At 44.6% G+C, this 23,511-nt stretch overlaps 1 protein-coding gene across 1 annotated transcript; it reads right to left on the reverse strand.

Moving 5' to 3' along the window:
* Window positions 1-112: 112 nt before the first annotated feature.
* Window positions 113-23,089, reverse strand: Idh3a (isocitrate dehydrogenase (NAD(+)) 3 catalytic subunit alpha). The gene is made up of 11 exons (XM_050119446.1): window positions 22,956-23,089; window positions 18,059-18,121; window positions 15,327-15,410; window positions 10,506-10,620; window positions 8,999-9,186; window positions 8,226-8,359; window positions 6,773-6,875; window positions 6,578-6,642; window positions 5,606-5,690; window positions 3,426-3,578; window positions 113-1,546 (listed from the first exon to the last, which is right to left on the reverse strand). Exons 1-11 carry the CDS (start codon window positions 23,028-23,030, stop codon window positions 1,463-1,465), a joined length of 1,149 nt encoding a protein of 382 aa, XP_049975403.1. The 5' UTR covers window positions 23,031-23,089; the 3' UTR covers window positions 113-1,462.
* Window positions 23,090-23,511: the final 422 nt, after the last annotated feature.

Genomic DNA, 23,511 nt, shown 5'->3' on the forward strand with positions numbered 1-23,511 from the left:
GGTGGAACGTTCAAGTTAAAGCAGCCAACTCTATTACCACCTATTACAACAAGCTAAGCCAAAATGCCTTAAGGCACCTACCTGACCAGGAAAGAGGCAGAGAATGCAAACATGCCAGCAGTTTTTAAATTCTTTATTACTGTGAACCCAAAGCCACTGGTAACTAGAACAATCCAGTAAGACAGAGAAAGCAGCAGTTGAAAGTAAAATACAGATTTTAAATCTGAAAAAAATCTTTAAAAATGACCCAGATGGGGAGATCTGTTGTTAAGAAATCCCCTTGTTACCTGGGTACATTATGCAAAGCCATGGATTTGCAAACTGGTACAAGGGCTGAGGGAAAACAGCTTAACTTTGGTGTGGGCCAAAGAGTAGCTTCATGCTGTGGTGCAGAGCTGAGGGAGGGTGGGGATAGGAAGCTGAGGGTCAGAAGCTGGTAACACAAGCCCCAGTCTGGGCTGAGTCAGCTCTGCCTCTGCAGTGGGTCTTTTGTGGGTGCTACTGGGGCAGATGGCAGTGACTGGGTGTTCTAGGGGAAGTGAAGGGGCAGCTATGAAATATGAATCGTAGCCAGCATCCCAGGGTCCTCGACTACAGCAGAGAGAGGTGGCCAAGTCTTTCCAGTGCCACCGGCAGCACCAGCGGAGTGTGGCTTCCTCCCAGGGCCACACACGAGTCATTTGCAGTGGCTGGCTCCTCAACTGAGGGGCGAGTTCAGGGGTTCAAATGCTTTCTTACAGTGTGTCTTCTAAAGAGAGATGATCTCCCCTAATTAAGAGTTCTCCCAAAAAAATAGTGAATCTCAAGATAACAAAATAATCTAATACACAGGGCATCTGGGGCTTTGGCTCAAGGATTACCTATACGTTATTAACAAAATTACATCGTTCATTATATATTTCTTGGAGCTTACATTTTTATTAATAATTCATGTACAGGACAAATATTTTTATTTTCCATATTGCTAAGAAATATACCATTTTTGCTGTGAACTTTCCCAAGAAATTCCTTTTGAGCCCATTTAGTTCTAGAATAATGTTATCTTGTGCGATTGTTAAAACCCTGTTTAATTCTCAGTATGTTTTCATAAACCAAAAAACAGGGCTTTTGTTAAAAAGTTAAATATTTTCTCTTATTAATTCTGTATCATAATATTTACAGTTGAGGAAAAACTATTTTGCCTGAAGTGTAAAATGGGTAAGAATGGTAAATGATACAGTTCACTTACAGTTTACAAAAAAAGGTCTACCAGATAGACAATAAATACAACAAGCACTTGGGAAAACCCTCTGAATGCAGGCCGGAGCCATCATGTGCATCTGTTGCAAGGGTTTTGTTAAGAAAAGGCCGGATTTGAAAATGTACTCTGTCAAGAAGCAAGCAAACCAATGGCGGGCGTTCTCGAGGATTCCAGGGTATCCTTCTGGAGTGACTGACAGCAGCAAATCCACCTGCAGAGGCGCTAATCTAAGTCCTTTACTCGGCGGCAGATTTCTTCTGTGAAGTCAGAGCACTTAGCGTTGCCTCCCAGGTCTTTTGTTAAGCTCTGAGGAAAGGAAAAAGCAAAATTTTTTAAAAATATTTATTTATTTATTATGTATACAATATTCTGTCTGAGTGTATGTCTGCAGGCTAGAAGAAGGCACCAGACTTCATTACAGATGGTTGTGAGCCACCATGTGGTTGCTGGGAATTGAACTCATGACCTTTGGAAGAGCAAGCAATGCTTTTAAACTCTGAGCCATCTCTCCAGCCCCAGGAAAAAGCAAAATTAAACATCCATCACCACCACACTAAACTAAGCAAAGATAATTTCACTTAAAGCACTCAGTGAAGTAGGAACTGAGCAAGGTACCTGCCTACTGATGTCCAAGAGAGGTCCCATTACACACTATCTACCTACCATAGGAGGCCTGGGGGAAACCCGTGAGGTGTGTACCCCCAAACACTGCCAAGTCAGGCATGATGGTGCACCGCTATAATCCCAGCACTGAGAGGCTGAGGCAGAAAGACTCTTCCAAGTTCAAAGCCAGCCTAGTCTATACATCGAGTTCCAGGCCATCCAGGACTAGACAGCAAGACCCTGTCTCAAAACAACTCAGCACTGTACTTGAGAAGGTGCAGCAAAGAAACTACAGAAACGGCCACTCCATTACGGGAATGTTTTCATTGTGAATAACAAAGAGGAAAGGACCCAGAAGCATCTGGAAGATTCGAGCAGAGAAAAAAAGACATACTGGACATGTCCAGGGTTATCTTTGAGAGACGTGGGAGAGCAGGAGAGAAAAGCAGAAACAGCAAGAGAGAGAATAGCAGCAGCGTGAGAGGGAACGCGATAGGGAGGTGAGAAGGGCCCAGACGCTACAGTGAGGGCTTTGTAATGTACAGCATGGACTGATATGTAACCACAGAGCATGTCACAATGGACAGCCATTATGTCCTTCCTGCCAGAGGCAAGAGAAATGACTCTTTCTGGAGAGAGAAGAAGTTTCACTAGTTCCCAAGAAATACTGGATTTTCATCTAACCACCAGAAGTTCTACTGTAGTCCAGCATGAGTTCATTTCTGCATACACAGACTGCCTGAGAGCTAACAGACACCTCTCAAGGATAAGGCCTTTCTGAGGAGCAGGGAGTATTCCAGAATTTACCCTTTGCTCAAACTATTACTGGAGAAAATACTGGTTGGTTATGACAGTCAAGTGAAAGAAAATCTAAGCAAAACATCTGAGGGGAAATTTTAAAGCTCAAAAAAATTTGTAAGACACGTTCTGATCTATTTTGGTATTTGAAGGCAAATAGCATGAAAACATTTACACAGCTAACTCCTAATTTTAGGAGAAGTTTCTACCGTAGCCAGTCTGTTTTCTACCAACTCATTTCCTCTTCGCTGCAAACATGTTGAGTTCCCTCCCGTAGACTAGCTACATGCTGCAGAACACCCTGTGTAATCAGGCGTCTTTCTGCTCGGCTCTAACACAGGCTTGGTATAAATAACAAGGTCTCATATCCGCTAAACGATGTCAGGCTATTAAAAATATGTTTGCACTCCTTATGTGTTGGCCATAAGAAGTAATTCCTAGCTCTAACTTTCAGAAGGGTCCAGCTTTGAGGCACTATGTTAAGATCATACTAACACCAGATTGCACACTAACACACCAGGCCAGCGGGATGTGCTTGTGCCTTTATCTGGCTCTCAAGTTTTCCACTGCAGACTGCTGCCCATCAGTGCCTCTTTACTCTTTCAGAGGAAATATTCAGATCCTCCCCCAGAAAAATGCATACATGAACACATGCCTAACTTAAGCTCAATCTGGGAGTCCACATTAAGAATCCCTGTTTAACATCAAATCTTTCAGGGCTCTATTTCCTTTCTATGGAAGAAACACCATTTACCCAGTTTACAGTGGTCTAGATTACAGATACCTTTCCATCCTTAATAGTAGCAAAACACGCAGCCTCGATTTTGGCCGCGTGGTCAAAGAGTCCCATGTGGCGCAGCATCATCACGGCACTCAGCAGAAGGGCGGTGGGGTTGGCCATATCCTTGCCTGCAATGTCCGGGGCTGTTCCATGAACCTATGGCGGTGTAAGAAAACAGCATCAGCAGGAGGGAGACAGGAGCAGGCAGCCCTTCCTGGTCTCAGCATGCACCAAGATCTGAGCTCAATCCCCAGCACTAACAAAAAAGAAATGATAGCACAGACTCTTGAAGAAGTGAAAAACGGTGTGGACAATCCACAGACACATGTGAAAAACAGTGTGGGCAATCCACGGACACATGTGAAAAACGGTGTGAACAATCCACGAACACACGGTGAAAAATGGTGTGGACAATCCATGGACACGTGTGAAAAATGGTGTGGACAATCCACGGACATATGTGAAAAACAGTGTGGGCAATCCACGGACACATGTGAAAAACGGTGTGAACAATCCACGGACACACGGTGAAAAACAGTGTGAACAATCCACGGACACACATGAAAAATGGTGTGGACAATCCACGGACACGTGTGAAAAACAGTGTGGACAATCCACGGACATATGTGAAAAACGGTGTGAACAATCCATGGACACATGTGAAAAACAGTGTGAACAATCCACGGACACACATGAAAAATGGTGTGGACAATCCATGGACACGTGTGAAAAATGGTGTGGACAATCCACTGCCACATCTTAGAAGTAAAATAAAGCTGTGAAGAAACAAAGAGCTAATTTTTGAGGGCAAAAAATTGGGTGCCAACCAAGGAGACGGCTGGGCGAGGAAACACTTGCTGCACAATTTCACATCTCCAAAGCCCACAGAGAAGCAGGATGTGGAGCAGCAGGGTGAGACTACGGCGGAGAAGGTGGAATCCCAGGGAGCACGTGGGCTAGCTAGCCTGCTGTTTGCAGCAGAAAAACAGATCCTGCCTCAAACAAGGTGGGAAGAACCAACATTCTGACCTCCACACACACAAGCATGGCAGCACACACATGCGTACAGAGTCTGTTTCTCTCTCTGCCATACACATACTATATACACATACATATAAAAAATTGTGGGTCAATAATATTTTCCAGTAGATTCTGGTAACATCTGAAAGTGAAGGAGGCACATAAAAAGTGTCTGGCCAGACATGAGGTAGCCTCCTGTCTCCAGTGTGAGGTTAGTTTGAGTAACAAAATTCCTCAAAATATATAAATAAGCAGAAATATATGGAGAAAAAGAAACAAACCAGTGTTATATAAAAAATAAAAGCTGTGGGATTGGAAAGATGGCTCAGAGGTTAAGAACACTGGCTGTTCATACAGAAGACCCGAGTTCAATTCCCAGCATCTACATGGCAGCTCACAACTGTCTGTAGCTCCAGTTCCATGAGATCAGACGCCCTCACACAGACACAACAACAAATAATCATTTATAGATAGATGGACAGATAGATAAATTAAAAACTGGGCATGGTAACACATGACTTTAACGGCAGCACTCAGGGAAACAGGTAGGTGGCGCTCTGAATTTGAAGTCAGCCTTGTCCACACAGCAAATGCTATGCCAGGCATATTTTGAGACCCTGTCACAAAACTTAAGACAAATACAATAAAACACAAAGTCTAATTTCTAAGACAATGTGCAAAACTGCAGTTAAGAGCCTGTGTATAGACTACAGTGAACCCAACAATGGGCCAAACTCTCAGCTGCACAGGTGCATGTATGGGCAGAGTGCTCCATGAAGCCAAGGGCTTCCCAGAGCAGGATATAAGCTGGCTAAAGAGAGAAAGGACGTGCAGAACAGTGAACAAGGGGCAGGATCGGCTGGATGAAGGTTCGAGTTAGCCATGAACTCTAGCAATAAGGACTCTAGAGAGACAAGTTAGACTGACAGGAAGCAGTGGCCAGAGATGAGAGTCTTGAAAAACTGAAAGCTTGACCGGGCAGTGGTGGTGCAGGCCTTTAATCCCAGCACTCACAAGGCAGAGAGGCAGGTGAATCCCTTTGAGTTCGAGGCCAGCCTGGTCTACAAGAGCTAGTTCCAGGACAGCTAGGACTTTCATGAGTTTGATGCCAGCCTGGGCTATACATTGAGACATGAATTCTGTGTAGGTGTTAGGGTCCTTACCGATTCAAAGATGGCAACACCATTGGCTCCAATGTTGCCACTTGGAGTCACACCAAGACCTCCAATCAGACCTGCACACAGATCACTGGGGACATAAGAGGACATTGTGAAAAAGAAAGCAATTCACCTAGCACCCAGATTTTAGTGTTTAGATATGATAATCCACTAGAGAAAAGCAGAGGTCCTTGGAGAAGTGGCTTATTCCAAGCATCAAGGTCAGAAATGCATGAGAGCCTGGAGCAGCTTCCTGTGCCACAGTAAGGCAAGGCTCAAAGGGCAGGCCCAGCCCAGGAAGGACATAGGATCCATGCACAGGAGGCACCGAGCACAGTCAAGACAACCTGAATGAGCGAGGAACTCACCAGTGACTAAAAGAGAAAACCAGGAGTATACATGCTGATGTAGGCAATTAGCTACACAGCTCAGACCCCGCCTCAAAATTAAAACAATAAAATTTGAAATACAGTATAATTTCCCGATAATATGCAAAGCTCCAGAGGTGAAGGCATACATGCAGACTCAGAGAAGACAAGCTGTAGCCTCTCAACAGAACACCTCATAAGAAGTGTAGAAGAATGGGCTTCAAAAGTCAACATCTCCCAGCATCCCAAGGGGAGGAGGGAAGAATCCAAAGAAGAAAGGTATGCTAGAGAAAGAGCTTGAAAGATGTAAGTACTCAGTACAGGGGACTTCCTTCTACCATTACAGTAAGATTTTCATCAGTCTGAGATTATGTCAACAGTGACTGGGGCTGGAGGAGAAGCTCCATGACAGCTTAGCACACGGGAGCGGAAAGAAGAGAGGGGACTTTGTGATAATGACCACCAATCTAGCTAGCTGTGCAAGTAACAAAATACACTGAAATGTATTAAATGGCTTTTAATACATTACTGAGAACAGAAAGCCATGATTCACTTTAGGATGTTTATATAAAAACTATAGGTCAAAAGTAAAAAGGGCAGTCAGACTTACCTAAGGATGTCTCCATATAAGTTTGGCATGACAAGAACATCAAATTGGGATGGGTCTTGCACCATCTACAAAGAGTAAGTTGTACATTTAGCAATTATAATCTGCATACCATGAATACACAGTATGCACCATAAAAAGCAACCAGTAAGCATCAATGAATACTTAGATTTAAACATACAGTATAAAGGTACTTACATTTAAACATACGGTATCAAGATACATCTCATTGAATTTAATATCTTTACAGTTCTCTGCAACTTCCCTGCATTTCTGCAGAAAAAGCCCATCTGACATCCGCCTGTATTTAATAAAATACATAATAAATTGTTTAAAATGAAGACTTGCAGCAAGCAAAGAATCGATTAAATCAAAGAAAAGTTCAAGAAAGTTAAGTTCCAAGAGGCCGGAGGATGGCTCAGTCACGGAAATGCACCCACAGAAAAGCTGTCATATCAGTGCTAGGGATGCAGACAACAAGACTCAAGCAGTGAGCTCCAGGTCAGTGACAGACACTGCCCCTAAGGATGACACCGTGGTTGTTCACCATACAGACACACTCAGGGAAGAAAGCCCAGTGTGGTAGCACATGCCTTCAATTGCAGCACTAGGAGGCAGAGGTGGTGGAAATCTGTGAGTTCCAAACCAGACAGGGCTACATAGTGAGACCCTGACTCAAAAACAAAACAAAATAAACAAACAAATAAGTTCCAGAATTCAAATTATCTGATTTCAATTACAGTATAATTATTTCTTGGGCAGTTAATAAGTTGGGAGTTGGAAAGTTTTCAGATCCATATGGGTGCACAAAAGTGTAAAAACAAGAATAATCAATTTTTTTTTATTTGGCAGGGCCCTTATTTTTGTTTTTGTTGGGGTTTTTTATTTGTTTATTGTTTCTTTTTTTCCAAGACAGAGTTTCTCTGTAGCTTTGGAGCCTATCCTGGAACAAGCTCTTGTACACCAGGCTGGCCTTGAACTCACAGAGATGCACCTGCTTCTGCCTCCCGATTGAAGGCTTGCACCACCACCTGCCTTTTTTTTTTTCAAAAACAGGGTCCCAAGCAGCTAAGGATGGCCTTGAACTTGGTATGTAGCTAAGGCTGGCCTCAAATACCCACAGCTGGGAGTATAGGTACACATGGAACATGCCCTGGCTCGTATGAAAAATGCTTTAGGAGGGTAACTGTTAGTTAACCGGTTTCCTGCTGTGCAGGTTCAGTCCTTTCTTAGGAAGTCAAGTCCTGTCCAGTCAGAGGAGCCTTTAACAGACAGGGCTTGAGACCTCACCTGCCAGAGAAATCCTCTGACTGGATCTGCCCTATTTTAAGCCCTGAGCACATGGCACTTCAGAAACACCCCTGCTCCCCCACTTGGGAAACATGAACTGCATGGCCTCTGCTAACCTAACATCTTCTCCAGCTTCCTTCTGATACCTCAGCCACATTTAACTTCCAGGACATGAATTCCTGGCCTGCTTCATTTGTTCTTCTCATTTCCCCAGGAGGGACCAAAGGAGAAAACGCCACTCTGATTGGTACAATGTTCTTTTCTAAACTCTGGGGCGCAGAGAGAGAACAAGCTGGGGGATCAAGTCCTGGAAGCTCCACCCCCACAGCAAAGCAGTCAGTTCAGCCCCTCCACGACTCACATGATGTTGGCTTTGTGCACTGCTGTGACGTTGCTCCGGTGGTTGTTCCGAGCATACTCGAAGGCAAACTCTGCAATGCGCTTGCTCGCTTCTTCTGTGATAAGCTTGATGCTCTGCACGACACCATCAACAATCTGAAAGAGAGGAAGCGATGCTTCACTGGATGGGCTGTGGCATCACTTTGGTACCGCCAGTTTCAAAGTACAGACCACATTATCGTGGCAGGCTGTGCAGTCAATGTTATCTCCAGCCCCACAGGACAGGCATCACAAGCCTTACTGGACAAGTGACAACATGATGGAGCCATGGAGTGGGAGTCATAAGTCTATACCACAAACCAGGTCAGGTTCTTTCTCTCATTTGTTTGAGTAGTCAGCCGGAGACCCACAGCACCAAAACACCCACCAACTTCTGCTCCTCCCAGAGGCAATGTCTTTCAGAAATATTTTCAACTGAGAATTTGAACATCTGCCTCAATTGCACAGAAGGAAACCCCATAGGGAATAAAAACGCCAGGTGCAGTGGCTCACACCTTTAATCCCAGCAACAGGGAGAAAGAGGCAGGTAGATCTCTGTGAGTTTGAGGCTAGCCTGGTCTACACAGTGAGGTCCAGGACAACCTGGACTATGAAGAGACCCTGTGTCAAAACACAAACACACACACGCAAAGCATCTCTGAGGAAGGAAAGAAAAAAAAAAAAAAACCAGAAAACCTTTTCCCCCAAAAAACAAACAAACAAAAACAAAACTCTGAGATGAAGAGATAAACGTACCACATGCTCAATTCCACTGTACTCTCCTTCTGTGTTCTCTCGGATGGTGACAATGTTTACATCCGTATAAGGGGTTTTATAACCTTCAATGGAGACACACGGCCGGACATTGGCATAAAGGTCAAATGTCTTACGGAGCAATAGATTCATAGATGGATGGCCAGCTGCTATTGGTGTCTTTAGTGGGCCTGTAAGGAAGAACAGTCACATGAGAATAGGATATACTTGGTCTCACAGGGAACCCACTAACTCACCTGGCTTCTGTAAAATGTGTTCTGGCTTCAACTTCGCCCCTCCCTTAGACCATCTCAGGTCAAGAAAACAGTTCCATGGGAGAGCAAAGAAAGAAAGAAAAAGATTCAAGAGGAGGAACAAACCCTCTAGGGAGGTTTCTGGGATATGGCTTGCATTTCCTGTCCTGAGAACGCCTGAGAACCAATCACTGCATCAGAAGCCTAGCATCTGCTAAGCCTCAGTGCTCAAAGGGAGGGATGCTTACAATTAAAAGAAAAAAACCAAACAACCCCAGAGAAATAACTTGGCCTAAGCTTACCAGCCAGTGGCCCACAAAAGATGGACCTGAACATGGTTTAAAGCCTGTGCCAAATTTCAAACTGTCACGTGCTAATTATTCTGAATCATGGCCTTAAGCATGTATAAAGATAATAAAAGCATTAAAAGTTTGACTAGAGGTAAATGGAGTTAAAAATAAGAGACACAGTAAAGTTGGTATTGGCCAGCAATACTTTAATGTTGTTACTAGAATCTTAAATGTCCCAGGGCTGAAGAGATGGCTCAGAGATTAAGAACATCAGTGGCTCTTCCAGAGGTTCTGAGTTTAATTCCCAGCAACCACATGGTGGCTCTCAACCATCTATAATGAGATCTGGTGCCCTCTTCTGGCTAATAGGCATATATGGAGGAGACAGAACACTATACATAATAAATAAATAAATCTTAAAAAAGAGAGAGAATGAACTTTTGCCAGGTGGTGATGGTGTACACCTTTAATCCCAGCACTAGGGAGGCAGATAGATCTCTGTGAGCTCAAGGCCAGCCTAGTCTAAAAAGAGAGTTGCAAGGACAGGCTCCAAAGCTACACAAAGAAACCCTGTCTCAAAAAAATCAAACAAACAAACAACAACAACAAATGTCCCAAATAAGAAATAATCATCTCAGGCCAAGAATATACTTCCACGGTAGAGCAAATAAAGAAAGAAACATCTAGAGATGCATGACTGTGATTCCAGCACTCAGAAGGCTAAAACAGGAAGAATCTCAAGTTTAAAGCTAACCTTGCACATAAAACAAGTGCTAGGTCAGCTGGGCTATACTGTGAGACCCAGCCTCACAAACATAAAAAATTCAATAAATAAACAAGGTACCTTAGATACTTCATAAAAGGAGCTCTTTACTTTTGATAGACTGTCAGGCTGTACTTGGCTGACATGCATGTACTCTCAAAACAGAATGCCTGGGAACAACCAAAGCCTCCTCTCCACTGTACCTTTCAAGCCCATCTTGTTCTTATCCATGGACTCTTTGGCTTCTGGAGGGATCATCCACTTTCCTCCTGGTCCTTGAATGGCAGTGACATTCCGCTCCTCCCATTGAATAGGGGCCTACAAGTCACACAATAGCACAGTGAACTGAACAGACTTGAACAACTCCGGCATTCAGACTACAATGATGGTGCATCAAGACTGGATGCAACTAGTAAACACATGGACCATAAGGTCCTGAAAGTCCCTCAGTGTGATATTCACTAGTGTGCCCCAGGGATTCTCTGCTTTACTCTGGCCCAGCCATCATATCCAGCTGCCACCTGCTCACTTATTTTCTTCACAAGGACTCTTAAGGTAACTATAATTAGATTAACATAAGAAGGGGGTATAAGGTTCACAGAAATGATTCCTAGCACTAATACATGGATGAGCCTTGAAACCACAATGCTAAGAGCTAAAAGTCCATGTATGAGTCTACTGAGATGAATAGGTCATCAAATCTATAGAGAGAAAGCAAATGATTACCTGGAGATGGGGCAGACCTAGAGTGACTGCTACACATTATGGGTTATCTTTTTTGGTAATAAAATTGTTCTAAATTAGATGGTTTTTGTGTGTGGCTGCACAACTCTGAATATACTAAAATCATTGGAGTGGATGGTACAGTTATTTGTGGACGCTTTTTTACTGCTGCAGTGAATATAGAAAGGTCAGATATCAGCTCTGGTGTTGGTTCTCACCTTGCACTGTATTAGAGACAGGGTCTGTTGCTGCTCACTGCTGCATATGCCAGGCTAGCCGGTTCTCTCACCTCACAACAGAAGGGCTGGGACTGCAGACACATGCTACAGCATCCAGCTGAACTCAGGCCCTCACGCTTGCACAGCACTACCCACAGCCAACTCCCCGGCCCTGCACTGTACCATTTTAATGAGTGATGTGAATATTATGTGAATTACATCTTAATAAAACTGTCCAAAGAACAAGAACTACCTATGAAAGTCCTGGTTTAAAGCACAAACTCATATTCCCTTCTCCCTCCACTTGTCATATGAGAGCTGACATCTGCCAGCCAGCACACTGTTTGCACAGCCAGACAGAGAAGTATAGAAAAAGATGTGGACCTTGTTCAGAAGGAGCTTACAAGCATTATCTCATCTGCAGGAATTTCCATTAGAAACTCACATTTGAAAAAAGAGAGTTCATATAATTTCAATAAATTTCATTCTTCAACTCATGGCTTTTTTTTTACACTACACAGTTCTAACAACAATAAAAAGCCAAGTTACAGTCTTAAGTCCCCCAAACAAAAATTTCTTAAGATATTTACCCAAACTGAAAGTTGGGCTGTAGGAATAATATTCCATGCTTTATGGCAACACCAGAACAGAAAAAAAGGCATAATTCAGTGGTGTTATAATTTATTTAAAAATGCAGTGAAGAGAAGTCATACCATGTAACAGGGCTCACATAGGAGGTTTAATAGAAGAGAGAGAGAGAGAAGGGGCAGAGAGGGGGACAGAGAAGGAGACGGGGGGGGGGGGGGGGGCAGAGACTGGTTCCTGGGGACAAGGGAGGCAGAAGAGAAGGAGAGAGAGGGAGAGAGAGGGTGAGAGAAGCAGAGAGAAGGAGAGAGGGAGAGAGAGAGAGAAATGGGTAATGGGCAAGGCCCACCTTTTAAAAGGGAACTTAGTGGATGTGCACAAGAGGCGCTCTTAGCGGCTGCAGCTAAGGTTGTTTCCTGTAAGGATCCCAAGGGCGGGCCAGTGCAGATGCCTGAATACTAACAAACACTCCTCCCTCTTAACTTAAAAAGGTGAGGAGTTAGAAAGGGGTAGCAGGTGAGACGGGGATGAGGACACCGTGTTCTCGAGACTGCTTCCTGTTGACTTAAGGGATGTAGAACATATTTGGGGGACCTGAGAAATCTGGGGTTCGTCACATCCTAGGGTAGATGGCTATTTCATTTCACTGTCCGTGCCCTGTGGAGCCGTTTGGTGCCTCTTGGACCTGGTAAAATACTTTTCAAGGTGGATCCAAGTGGACTCCCTGGAGCTCACAAGAACTGAAAGCAGCTGTTCCTTTCCCATCACCACAGCATCACCCTGACACCCTCTTTCTATCTCATTTATCATAAGACACAGTGGCTGACTACTAAGGACAGTCAAGAGTAAAAAGTGAAACAGAACAAATTTGTGCCCAACTAGTAAGGCTGTCTCTTGAGAAGGCACGTAAAAATTATGGGGAAAGATCACCAGGGCCCAATGGGAACAGGAGTTGAGTAAATAAAAAGGGAAAGCTAGTGTGTGCCGAGCAAGAGGAAGCTGGCTTCTCCATCTGACCTGCACGATGCAGCAAACAGACGGGACATTTGGAAAGGGAGACCAGACAGACACTAGCAGGTCTTAGAACAAAGAAAAATAAAGAAAGTGAAGAATTCTTTCTGGATTTCCCTACTGCCTGGTTCGAGAAATACTGAGGCCAGATGATCTGAAAGGAGTGGTCAGTAAGTCTCCAAAGGACACCTCAATGGGAATGAGCAAGTATGATACAGTTCCCTTGAATGAGTAGAGAAGTCAGACCCAAGGGTCTGCAATTCCTAGCATCCCAGGAATTCAGAGAGGACCTGATTAAGTAGGCGCAGGCTGTCCCATGTGTTGTCACACAAGAAAAGGGGCCAAGGGCTCTGAGCCCAAGAGAGACACAGTCACCTGGTGCCAGGACTTTGAGAAAAGCCAGAAGGCGAGGCGAGGACTGTGTTTGACAAATGAAACCTCACATCCAGGGGAATGGTCAGAGGCAGGTAGCCCCACCAGAGACCCAACTGCCAATACTGAATGGAAGGCAAAGCTGCCAGTGAACGAGCAGATTTGTTGCAGGTAGAAAAGACAAGAACAGAAAGTGCTATCTAAAGGGTATTTGGACGAGATCTGACCACAAAGGCAGATGAGTTTAGAAGCCCTTAAATCAGGCACTAAGCGCAAAAGTTGGAGGTATAGGCGATGCCAAAGTTCCCATGAATGGGGCAGGTAAGTGAGACCCAAAGGTCTTTAATTCCTATCTTCCTAGGAATTCAGAGGGGGTTGATTTTGAGAAGTCACAGGCTGCTCAGTAATTCATCAAACAGAGCAGGGGCCAAGGACTCCAAGCCCGAGAGAGCGTGGTTGCCTGGTACCAGGGTTTAACAAGGCTAAGGAGATGAGAAATCACACTTGAGAGATGAGTCCTAACTTGTGGGAAATGGCCAGAGGTGGAGAAAAGGGGCCCCACCAATCAAGCTAGTGTCGGATGGAGGAGCCCAGTGATCCATTCATTGGAGAAATAAGAGCGGGTTCCAGAGTCCCAGCATGCCTCAGACTGCCGGTGGGCAGGGGGAAGCAGAGTAAAGTCTTTCCCGGTCAGGGAACCAATATTGTAATTTATTTAAAAACCCCATGAAGAGAAGTCACACCATGCAACAGGGCTCACATAGGAGGTTTATTGGAAAAGGAGAGAGAAGACAGAAAGGAGGATAGAGAAGGGGACAGAGAGGGGGGCAGTGACTGGTCCCTGGGATAAGAGTAACAGAAGAGAGAGAGAGAGATAGAGAGAAAGAGACAAGAAGTGGACAAGGCCCCTTTTAAAAGGGAATGTAGCAAACGTGCACAGGAGGTGCTGTTAGTGGCTGCAGCTGAGGACACATCCTGTAAGGACCTCAAGAGCGGGCCAGTCACAAATGCCTGAATACTAACAACAAGGATTCCTGCTTAGCATGTGCAAAGCCAAGCTTAATCTCCAACACACCAAAACTATAATACATGAAAAAGCTTCTTTCGAAAATCACCTATATAACTTCTAAAGAATTTTCTTTTCGATACAGTAAGGCAGGCAGGTGAGTGGGCAAGCAGGGTTTAAAGAGTCACGAGTACCGCAGTGCTATCTGGTGACAGTATCCATGGCAGTGACAGCACCGAGACAGACATGACTGCAGGGACAGTCATCCAGCTCTCAGGAGGCTGAGGCTTGCACACTACAAATTCATGGCCAGCCTAAGCTGCACAGTGAGCTCTAAACCAGTCCAGGCTTGAGAGCGGAACTGTCTCAAAAGTAAACAGGAGCTGGAGAAACAGTTCAGCGGCTTAGATCATCTGTTGCTCTTGCAGAGGACCCAGGGCTTAACTTCCCATATTCACATGATGGCTCACCACCATCCATCCACAACTTCAGTTCTAGAGATCCAACCATTTCTTCTGGGCTCCACAGGAACCAGGCAAGCATGTGATATACATACATACTTGCAGGCTAAACACTCTTATGTACAAAACAAAATAAATCTTTAAAAAAAGTAAATAAATAAGACCACCTTTTTGGAAATGGTCTCACTTGGTAGCCCTGGCTGGTCTGGAACTTGCTACATAGCCAAAGCTAGCCTTAAATGCAGAAATTTGCCTGTCTCTGCCTCCTAAATGTTGGGATTAAGGCCTGGACAACCACATTCAGCTTTAAAATAATTTTACTCATTTATTTACTTGGGTGCACTTATGTATGTTCATGTGGGGAGTGTGTGCATGCCACAGTATGGGTAGAGGTCAGAGGACAACTATCTAGAGTAGGTTTTCTCTTCCCCCATGCAGAAGTGGGTGACTGGGCTCAGGTCACCAGGCTGGGCTGTGAGTGCCTTTACTCACTGAGTCATCTCATAGTCCTAATTTTTTTTTTAAGTAGAAAATTTGTGGAGACTATTTAACAACAGACCGCACAAACTATATAGAAACTTAAAACAATTCATCTTGGCTAAGAGAGCCTCTGTGGAGTACCTGTAAGAGAATTTTAAAAGCACTTACTTTGGCAGCATCAAAAATCTTCATAACTGAGGCTGAGATTTCTGGGCCAATTCCATCTCCTGGAATTAAAGTTACTGTCTGAACCTGAACAGGAAAAATCATTGGGAAAATAGTAAGGATTGGTTTTTAAATTTTTTAAAAAAGAGTATCACTCACAGAAAAACTCACTTTCCCAGGTATGTTGGAAAGACCCAAATGCTTTAAAGAAACAGACAAAACCTCCCAATGCGAAAACGACAGTGGAGGAGAAACCAACTCTATGATACTCCATGTCTCTGCTCTCAAATGAGTTTGGAAGTTTAAATAGTAATGCAAATTATGCTCTTCAATAAAACAAAAATAAATCACCAAGCATACTTCCTGACTTGTACTTCTTTTCAGACAAGCTCCAATGACTGACTAGTTCAGGTCTGTAAATTCCAAGAGAGCAACCTTCTCAGCATGGCTAACTAGCTACTCCTCATGAAAGTCCAGCTTCAGTCTGTGGAATGCTGGGAAATTCTCAGGAAACAGTCAGGCTCATAAAACTACAACGTGTTTCCAGAACTCCAGAGGTCTGTTTGAACCCCCCGAGAAAATCAGACTTCATCTCTAGAAGCTTCTACTTTCTTTGCTTCTCTATAACACTAGCTCCTTTGTATGGTCTCAGTGAGCATGGGATGTCATAGGAACCCATACGTCATCAGACCCTAAGGCCCAGCTAGAACAACGTGAGTGTGTGTGGTGTGACATCAGTTACGTCAACTGCAAAGGCTCTGGACAACAGCAAGCGAGCATCTAACCATGAGTGAAATGTGTCAGAAGGAAAGATGGGAGGATCTGAGACTTGTTCAGACCTCTTCATTGGGAACTACATTCTACCCTGCTTCCTACAGGTCTAGCTTTTCAACTACATAGTTTTTTTTAAAAAAATCACTAATTAAGGAAGAAGAATGATGCAAATATGATAAAATACACTGTACACATGTATGACATTCTCAAAGAATTAATGAAAACATTATATATATATAAATCATAAATTTATTGTTTAAAATCACTATTTCAGCTTTCCCTTACAATGACACCTGGACAGGTTGACTAATTATTTCTCAAGTTTTACATAGAGCTGAATCAATCATTTTTAAAATTAATATATCCTCTTGATCTGTTAAAAATAACCTCATCGGCCAACCAGGCTAATATACCCTAGAGATTAAATAACAGTAGAGAACCATGATTGGCTCACCCATTTCCAAGTGTGCTGGGTTTTTCCTTCTGTTCACTTTGGTGTTGAGGATGTGCATGCAGGCAAGTGCTCTGCCACAGAACTTTAGCCCTTTTTCCTTTGTATTTTGAGACAGGTTTAAGTTTCCCAAGCTGCGTTTCAACTCTCTCTGGAACACAGGCCCTGCATTTTTTTCTGACCCTCCCGAGCAGCTAGGATCACAAACCTATACCATCAAGTCCAGCTTCAGAATGGCTTTGAAATACTGACTTGGTTATTCTTGAGCTTGAAATGAAAGTCTTATTCTATATTTTTAAAAACTTTTATCAGTTTTTTGAGAATTCCATACAATGTGTTTTGCTCATATTCACCTCCCTTCCCCATCTCTCCCTGCCTTCCCCACCCATCCAACTTTGTGTCCTTTTTCTTCTTTTGACCCATCAAGACCAATTTGTAATGCTCAAATATTCTAGGGTTTGTGGACTTCAAACGGAGCATGGTCATCTGTCCAAGGCCTATAATCTAAATCAGAGAAAACTGACTCTCTCTCCCAGCAGAATAACCACTAATCATTCCACAGCTAGAGGTAGGATTGTGTGCCCCACACCCCTCCCATGATGGAATTTGGTCTGCTTTGGGCTTGCACTGGTCTTGTGCATGCGTTCAGCTGCTGTGAGCTCATTTCTGCATTTTTGGCATAAGCAGGGCCAGAGGCTCCTTCTTCCTGTTCTCCCACATGTAATGCCATCTAAGAAGCTACTTTTCTTCTCCAGTACATCCAGCAAATAGAGGAAGAAATGTACTATGGTCTCATCGCATTCATGGCATGAGATGTGATGTGGGAGTATAAGAATGAAGGAATTACAAAATCAAATCAGGTTCTATAAAAAGGGAAAAAATAATAAATAGGAAGTCACTGACACACAGTCTTGGAATGCTCCAAAAATGTGCCATCAGTTTTTCAAGCACAGAACTCTAAAGCCAGGAGTTCCAAAAACAGCAGATTTAATGGGCACTAGATGATCCACTAATACTGGGTCTACGGACTGCATACAGAGAGTGTAGGTCTGCAGGACCCAGAGAAGCACAAAACGTTCATAGATGATAACCAATCTACTGCTTTTAGGGAAGCTCAGAAAACAAAAATGCAAAGCAAAAGTTTTTGAAGCTTCTCAACAATTTTCTCTCAACGTATGTTTCTAAAAAATCATAAAACCTAAGTGTCTTAAGACACTAATGAGATTACAAAATAAAGTAACAGCTTCAGGGTAACTTCTATTTTTATCCTGGCTCCTTGAAGATATTACTGGGACAGGCTTACATAGCCAGATGTAACAGACTTCTCCTCAATAGGAAAATGACATGAGATCTGTGTAATTGTCAGGCAATAATTTTAACATACATTAGAAGTATGGCCAATTCCCTTTAGCATTAAATAAATGAAGACGGAATGCTAAATAATAAATGTATTTGAGCATCTTTCTTGAGAAACTTCTAAAAGGAAAAGTAAAGACATAATTATACTCACACCACCGGCCAAACCTCTTGTCACCTGTTTTGTATTGTGGAATGCACCCAGCAGCCGAGAGACCTACGTCAACACAACAGAGAAACGTCATGCACAGAATTAAACACAAACACTGGAGAAGTCATTTTTGATAGGTTTCCTTGGAAGAACTCAAGTCTTTTTCTTTTTTTTTTTAACGTGGAGACTTTTCAGGAATAATTTTCTCAAATATTACTAGCTCAGTGTGGCTGAATTGAAACAGCAGAACTACAGTTCTGTACTTTTTCTTTCTTTGGGGGTTTATGTATGCATGTGTGGTATATTAGTGTATATATGCACGTGTGTACATGCGTGTGAAAGCCAGAGGCCACACCAGGTGTCCTCCTATCTTGGTTTTGGAGAAGGGTGAGCGCACTGAACCCACAGCTCACCAATTTAGGGAGAGCTGGCAGTGAGCTCCAGGAGACCCTCCTGTCTCAGCCTCCTTAATGCTGGAATTACAGTCATGTCCCGCCATCCAGCCTTTTTTGTTTTTAAATAAATGTATGTATTTTACATCCTGACCAGTTTCCCCTCCCTCCTCTCCCCCCACTCCCCCACTCCTACTTTCCCTCCCAACCAGTTCCCCCTCCATTTCTGTTTAGGAAAGGGCAGGTCTCTGCCCAGCCTTTTTAATGTAGGTGCAGGAAATCTGAACTCAGGTCATCATGCTTGCAGGGTGGGCACTTTACAGACTGAGCCAAACCCCTCCCCGCCCCACCCTCCCCTGCCCCCCACCCCTCTGCCAAGCTCAGCACTGAACTGTTTTTTAAAGTCTGAGTTTATAAGTGTAAACTGTCAAAAACTTTTGAAGACAAAATGGAACTACTCTTTTTTGTCTCAAATCTTAGTTTTCTCTAATGTTCTGGTTAGTTTTGTTAATCCTCTTGACCACCAGAGAAAGCCACATGCTCTAAGAAAATTATCACCAGATTTAAAGCCAGCGGGGTCCTTAAGGAACCAGAGCACGGCTGCTCTTCGAACTAATTCTGTGGATAGAAGGTAAAAGACCGGGATTTGCACCTGGGCGGTGGTGGTGCACACCTTTAACCCCAGCATTTGGGAGGCAGAGGCAGGTGAATCCCTGTGAGTTCAAGGCTAAACCAAAAAAAAAAAAAAAAAAAAAAAAAAAAGAGACCGGGATTTGTCTAAGATCAGAGTGACCAATAAGCAAATTACTGAGTTCTTTAAAAATTATTATTATAGAATTTTATGCATATGGGTGTTTTGCCTGCACACATGTACCTGGTACCCAGGGAGGTCTTCTGGAGCTAGAGTTATATAGACGGTTATAAGCCACCACATTGGAAATGGAACCCGGGTCCCCTGCAAGAGCAGCCAGTGCTCTTAACCACGGAGCCATCTCTCCAATAGCCAATCAGCAAATTAGAAACAATCTTGCTGGGCCTCATGGGACAGATCTGTGATCCTAGCTACCCGCAGTAAACTGAGGTAGGAGGTTCCAAGCCTGTTTGGGCTACAGGGAATCCTCAAGACTAACAAAGACAACTCAGCAAGACCCCATCTTAAAAACTAAGGAGGGCTGGGCACACAGTTCAGAGGCAGACCACCTGCCTAGCATATACCAGCCCCGATACCACCAAAAGGGGAAAAAAACAACCAGGTCTTCTGTGTCTGTCATAGGCCAACTGAAAATATTATAACAGTTTATAGTAAACCTAAACTAGTTTACTTAGCACTATTTGATGCCAATGCCACACAGAATATTTTAATTGTTTAGTTCTTCTAGGAGTACAGGAAATAGTTATTACTGTTATTTGTTAATTTGGAGACTACAGAAAGATGTAAAAAAGGAAAATAAAAGTCACTCAACAAACCTACCACTCAGCCAGGCAGTGGTGGTGCTCGCCTTTAATCCCAGCACTCAGGAGGCAGAGGCAGGCGGATCTCTGTGAGTTCGAGGCCAGCCTGGTCAACAAGAGCCAGTTCTGGGACAGGCTCCAAAGCTACAGAGAAACCCTGTCTCAAAAAATAAAAACAAAAACACAAACAAAACAAGTCTACCACTCTAAGACAGTAGTATTAATACTTTTTTTTCTGATAATCAATAGCATATGTACACGTTTAAAAGGTATTTCAAACTCTAGCGTACACCTTTAAACCTAGCATTTGGGAAGCAGAAGTAGGTGGATTTCTCTGAGTTTGAAGGCTAGCCTGGTCTAAACAGTGAGTGCTAGGCTACAGTGAGACCCCGTCTCAAGAAAAATAGCTTTCAAATGTAATAGCTGACTCCTTCAGAAATGGTACAGTCTTACTGCAATAAAATCAAAGCAAATAATTGAATACAGACCAGACATTCAAGTCTGCTAAAAAAAAATTTTTTTAATGTAACTTTTTCACATTAGATACATGAGCAGAGAGACATTGTTACACCCTGTCTTATTTTTCCCAGGCCCTCAGGAGGATTGCAAGTTCAATGCCTGCCAGTCTGTGCTAGGCTACAGAGTGAGTTTAAGGTCAGCATGGGTGGTTTACTGAGACCTGACTTTAAAACTGGAGGGAAAGAACAGTGCTGAGGGCGCAGCTCGGTGGGACAGTGCTTCCTGGCACCAGGCTCAGTCTCCAGCGCCACAGCAATAACCAAGATCCCAAGACACACAAGCCGTTCTTATGCTTTGTCTGCTACTATATCTACAGTGCCTGGGACACCTCCTGTCTCGTGCTTGATGCTCAACAAACCCTTCTACAACAACCCAGGCCACTCAGGAAAATGCTATGTGCAGCTGAGGGCCCCCATCCCAGCTTCTGTGCCTGTACTGACTTTCCTCTAACTGCCGATATTTCCCGTTTTTCCATTTCTCCTCTATGATCTTGGACTAAAATAAAATAATATTTCCTCTATAATACCTAGCTTCCTGAACTTGATTTCAGGCCCCAGATCACCTGAACCCTGCGGCTCTTCACTTCCTTTTACTTTCATATTCCACCTAAGAACAAGAGGTACTATGGAAAGGAGGGGCTGGAGCTGGCTCTCAGTCTTTGGAGCCGGAAAAGCCTTTAAAACCCACTTTTTCTCAGTGGGGAAATCTTTGATCTACAAATGACTTTTTTTTTAAAGAAACAAATAAAACCTTAAATGGAACTGGGTGTGGTGGCTCACACCTATAATCTTGCCCACAGCCGGGAAGTAGAAAAAGGACCAGGAGTTCAAGGTCAGCCTGAGTTACAGGCTTAGCTATACTTGAGACCAAAGCAAAACCCTTAAATGGAAAGCCAGAAATAGCCTTCCTGAAGGAAACCCCAAATGCCATTTAGCACTTCACCTGATGAGTTAGCCCCAGGAGCCTCTCCTGAGTCCTAATCCCTACAGTGACTGACCCGAAGGCTGGGCCACCCTGCCAAAGGTCACATAGGGAATCACGTCCCAGGGGACATCTTCCGACCCTACAGCCAATGATTTCTGAACTTTTGGGAATTTTCTTACAGAGCTAAAGGCAAAACCAACTTCCCAGCACACTCTTCCCCAGTGTAGCTTTCTCTATCCTTCCCCTGAAGGCTGACTATACCTACTAAGGGTGGATCAGGCAGGGAGTGTAAGCCCAGACACTAAAGGACAAACTTGCTAAACCTTTAACAGTGAATGTGACCTGATATGGGTCTGAAGAACGTGGCAAACTACTGAGTGAAAAAGCCTAGTTACTGAGGCCCAGGAACCGCTGTCTGCTTGGCAACTGCCAAAATAGATATATTGATAACTAAGAAAGCTTCAGGCTGTCTTGTCCTGCATGGGCTAGGTGCTTGCTTTCAAGCACAAATAACTCTGACACAGCCCATCTTACAGGTGGGCTCACAGACATTAAGTAATTTGCTCCAGGCACACAGGTTGGTTGATGGCATTATCAGGATTTAAAGCTAAGACCCCTACATTGAATTAGCAGTACATGATAGTGCATCCCCAAACCTCTCTTTAAACTTAGAAAGGGGGGAGGGGGAAACACCAAATTTTATATTAAAAATCGCATTGCTTAGAGCAGATTTCAGGGATCACTGACTCTAGCATCAGATGATCTAAGGCCTGGTCAGTACTATATCCATAACTGGCTAAGTGACCTTGGCCACTGGACAAGCAGAAGGGCACCGAAAAATCAAAATACTTGGGTTCCTCTCCCAGATGACAATGACATCCTGTATGACCTTGAGTAAGAGTGTCTTTGGGGACAGGTCAGCCCCCCGGGGAAACCAAAAGATTGCATATGTAACCTCAAGTGCCTTCCAGCTTGTACCTGGGCCATCATATCGAAGAGAGCTAGAGCAGGGTTCCCAACAACAGGATGATGCTGCGGTCTTCCTCTCTGAGTGTTCAGAGTGTAATTCCAAGGAGCATGATTGATGCCCTGTGTCCTCTGAAGGGGAAATAGCTACCGAGGCATCAGGCTAGACGAGTTCCAAGAGGAAGAAAAATCTGGCCGGCAGGACCGCTCCGGGATTCCCTCACCTGGGAAAACCTCTCACTCCCATAGTTTAGCGGCTCAAAGGCTCAGAGGGACTTGGGAGGGGCGACCTGGGCCGTGCCGGTGGCTGCCCCGAAACCGGCAGGTAACAGGGCCGCGGGGCCTGGGCGGCCGTTCCGTGACCTTCCGGGGCTCCGCGCGAGGCCTGGGCTCCAGTATCGGAGGAGCCTGGTAGCGACACCCGGAGCAGAGCTGGCCGCCTTGACCTTGAGGCCGTCCCCGCCGAGGGCGCGGCTGTCCCGGCTCCGGGCTAGCCACGCTCGGCGTGCTGGCCACACTCCCCGAAACTCTCCCCGCGGGCCGTGCGCCGCCTCCACCGGCCCCCGCGCGCTCGCCTCCGCCAGGCATGAGAGATCACAGTCTGCCCTCCCGGGCCGCCCGCAAGCCTGATGCCCTGTGGCGCTCACCTTGGACACCCACGCGGACCCAGCCATCGCGTCCACTTCCCTCACCGCGGCGACAGCGGCAACACCAGGGCGCATGCGCGTAGCCGGCGCTCCAGAAGCCCGCCCCGCCCGGGCCCGCCCCGAGGCCCCGCGTGGCCCCGCCCCTAGCTCGGATTTTCGCGTCGTTCCTTCGCCTACGGACCCGACCCTTCTCTGCACAGCTGCCGCTAGGTGGCCAATCACTGTCTTAATCTTTCGATGACGTGCTGCTGAACAGGCCCAGCTGCGACCCGGAAGCCCCCCCCCCCCCCTCGCCTGCTTCATTCATTGAGTAGCTGTGTGGATGAGGTGTTTGTTTGCCACCTTTGCAGGTATTTTACTTATTCCCCAAACGTTGGTTTGGTGTGTTTTTTTTTAAGTATTTATTTATTTATTATGTATACAGTATTCTGTCTGCTTGTATGCCTACAGGCCAGAAGAGGGCACCGTACATCATTACAGATGGTTGTGAGCCACCATGTGGTTGCTGGGAATTGAACTCTAGACCTTCGGAAGAGCAGGCAATGCTCTTAACCAC

The sequence above is a fragment of the Alexandromys fortis genome, unplaced genomic scaffold, assembly GCF_014885135.2.
Source record: "Alexandromys fortis isolate MF-2015 unplaced genomic scaffold, M_Fortis_MF-2015_v1.1 scaffold_167, whole genome shotgun sequence".
Taxonomy (NCBI): Eukaryota; Metazoa; Chordata; class Mammalia; order Rodentia; family Cricetidae; genus Alexandromys; species Alexandromys fortis.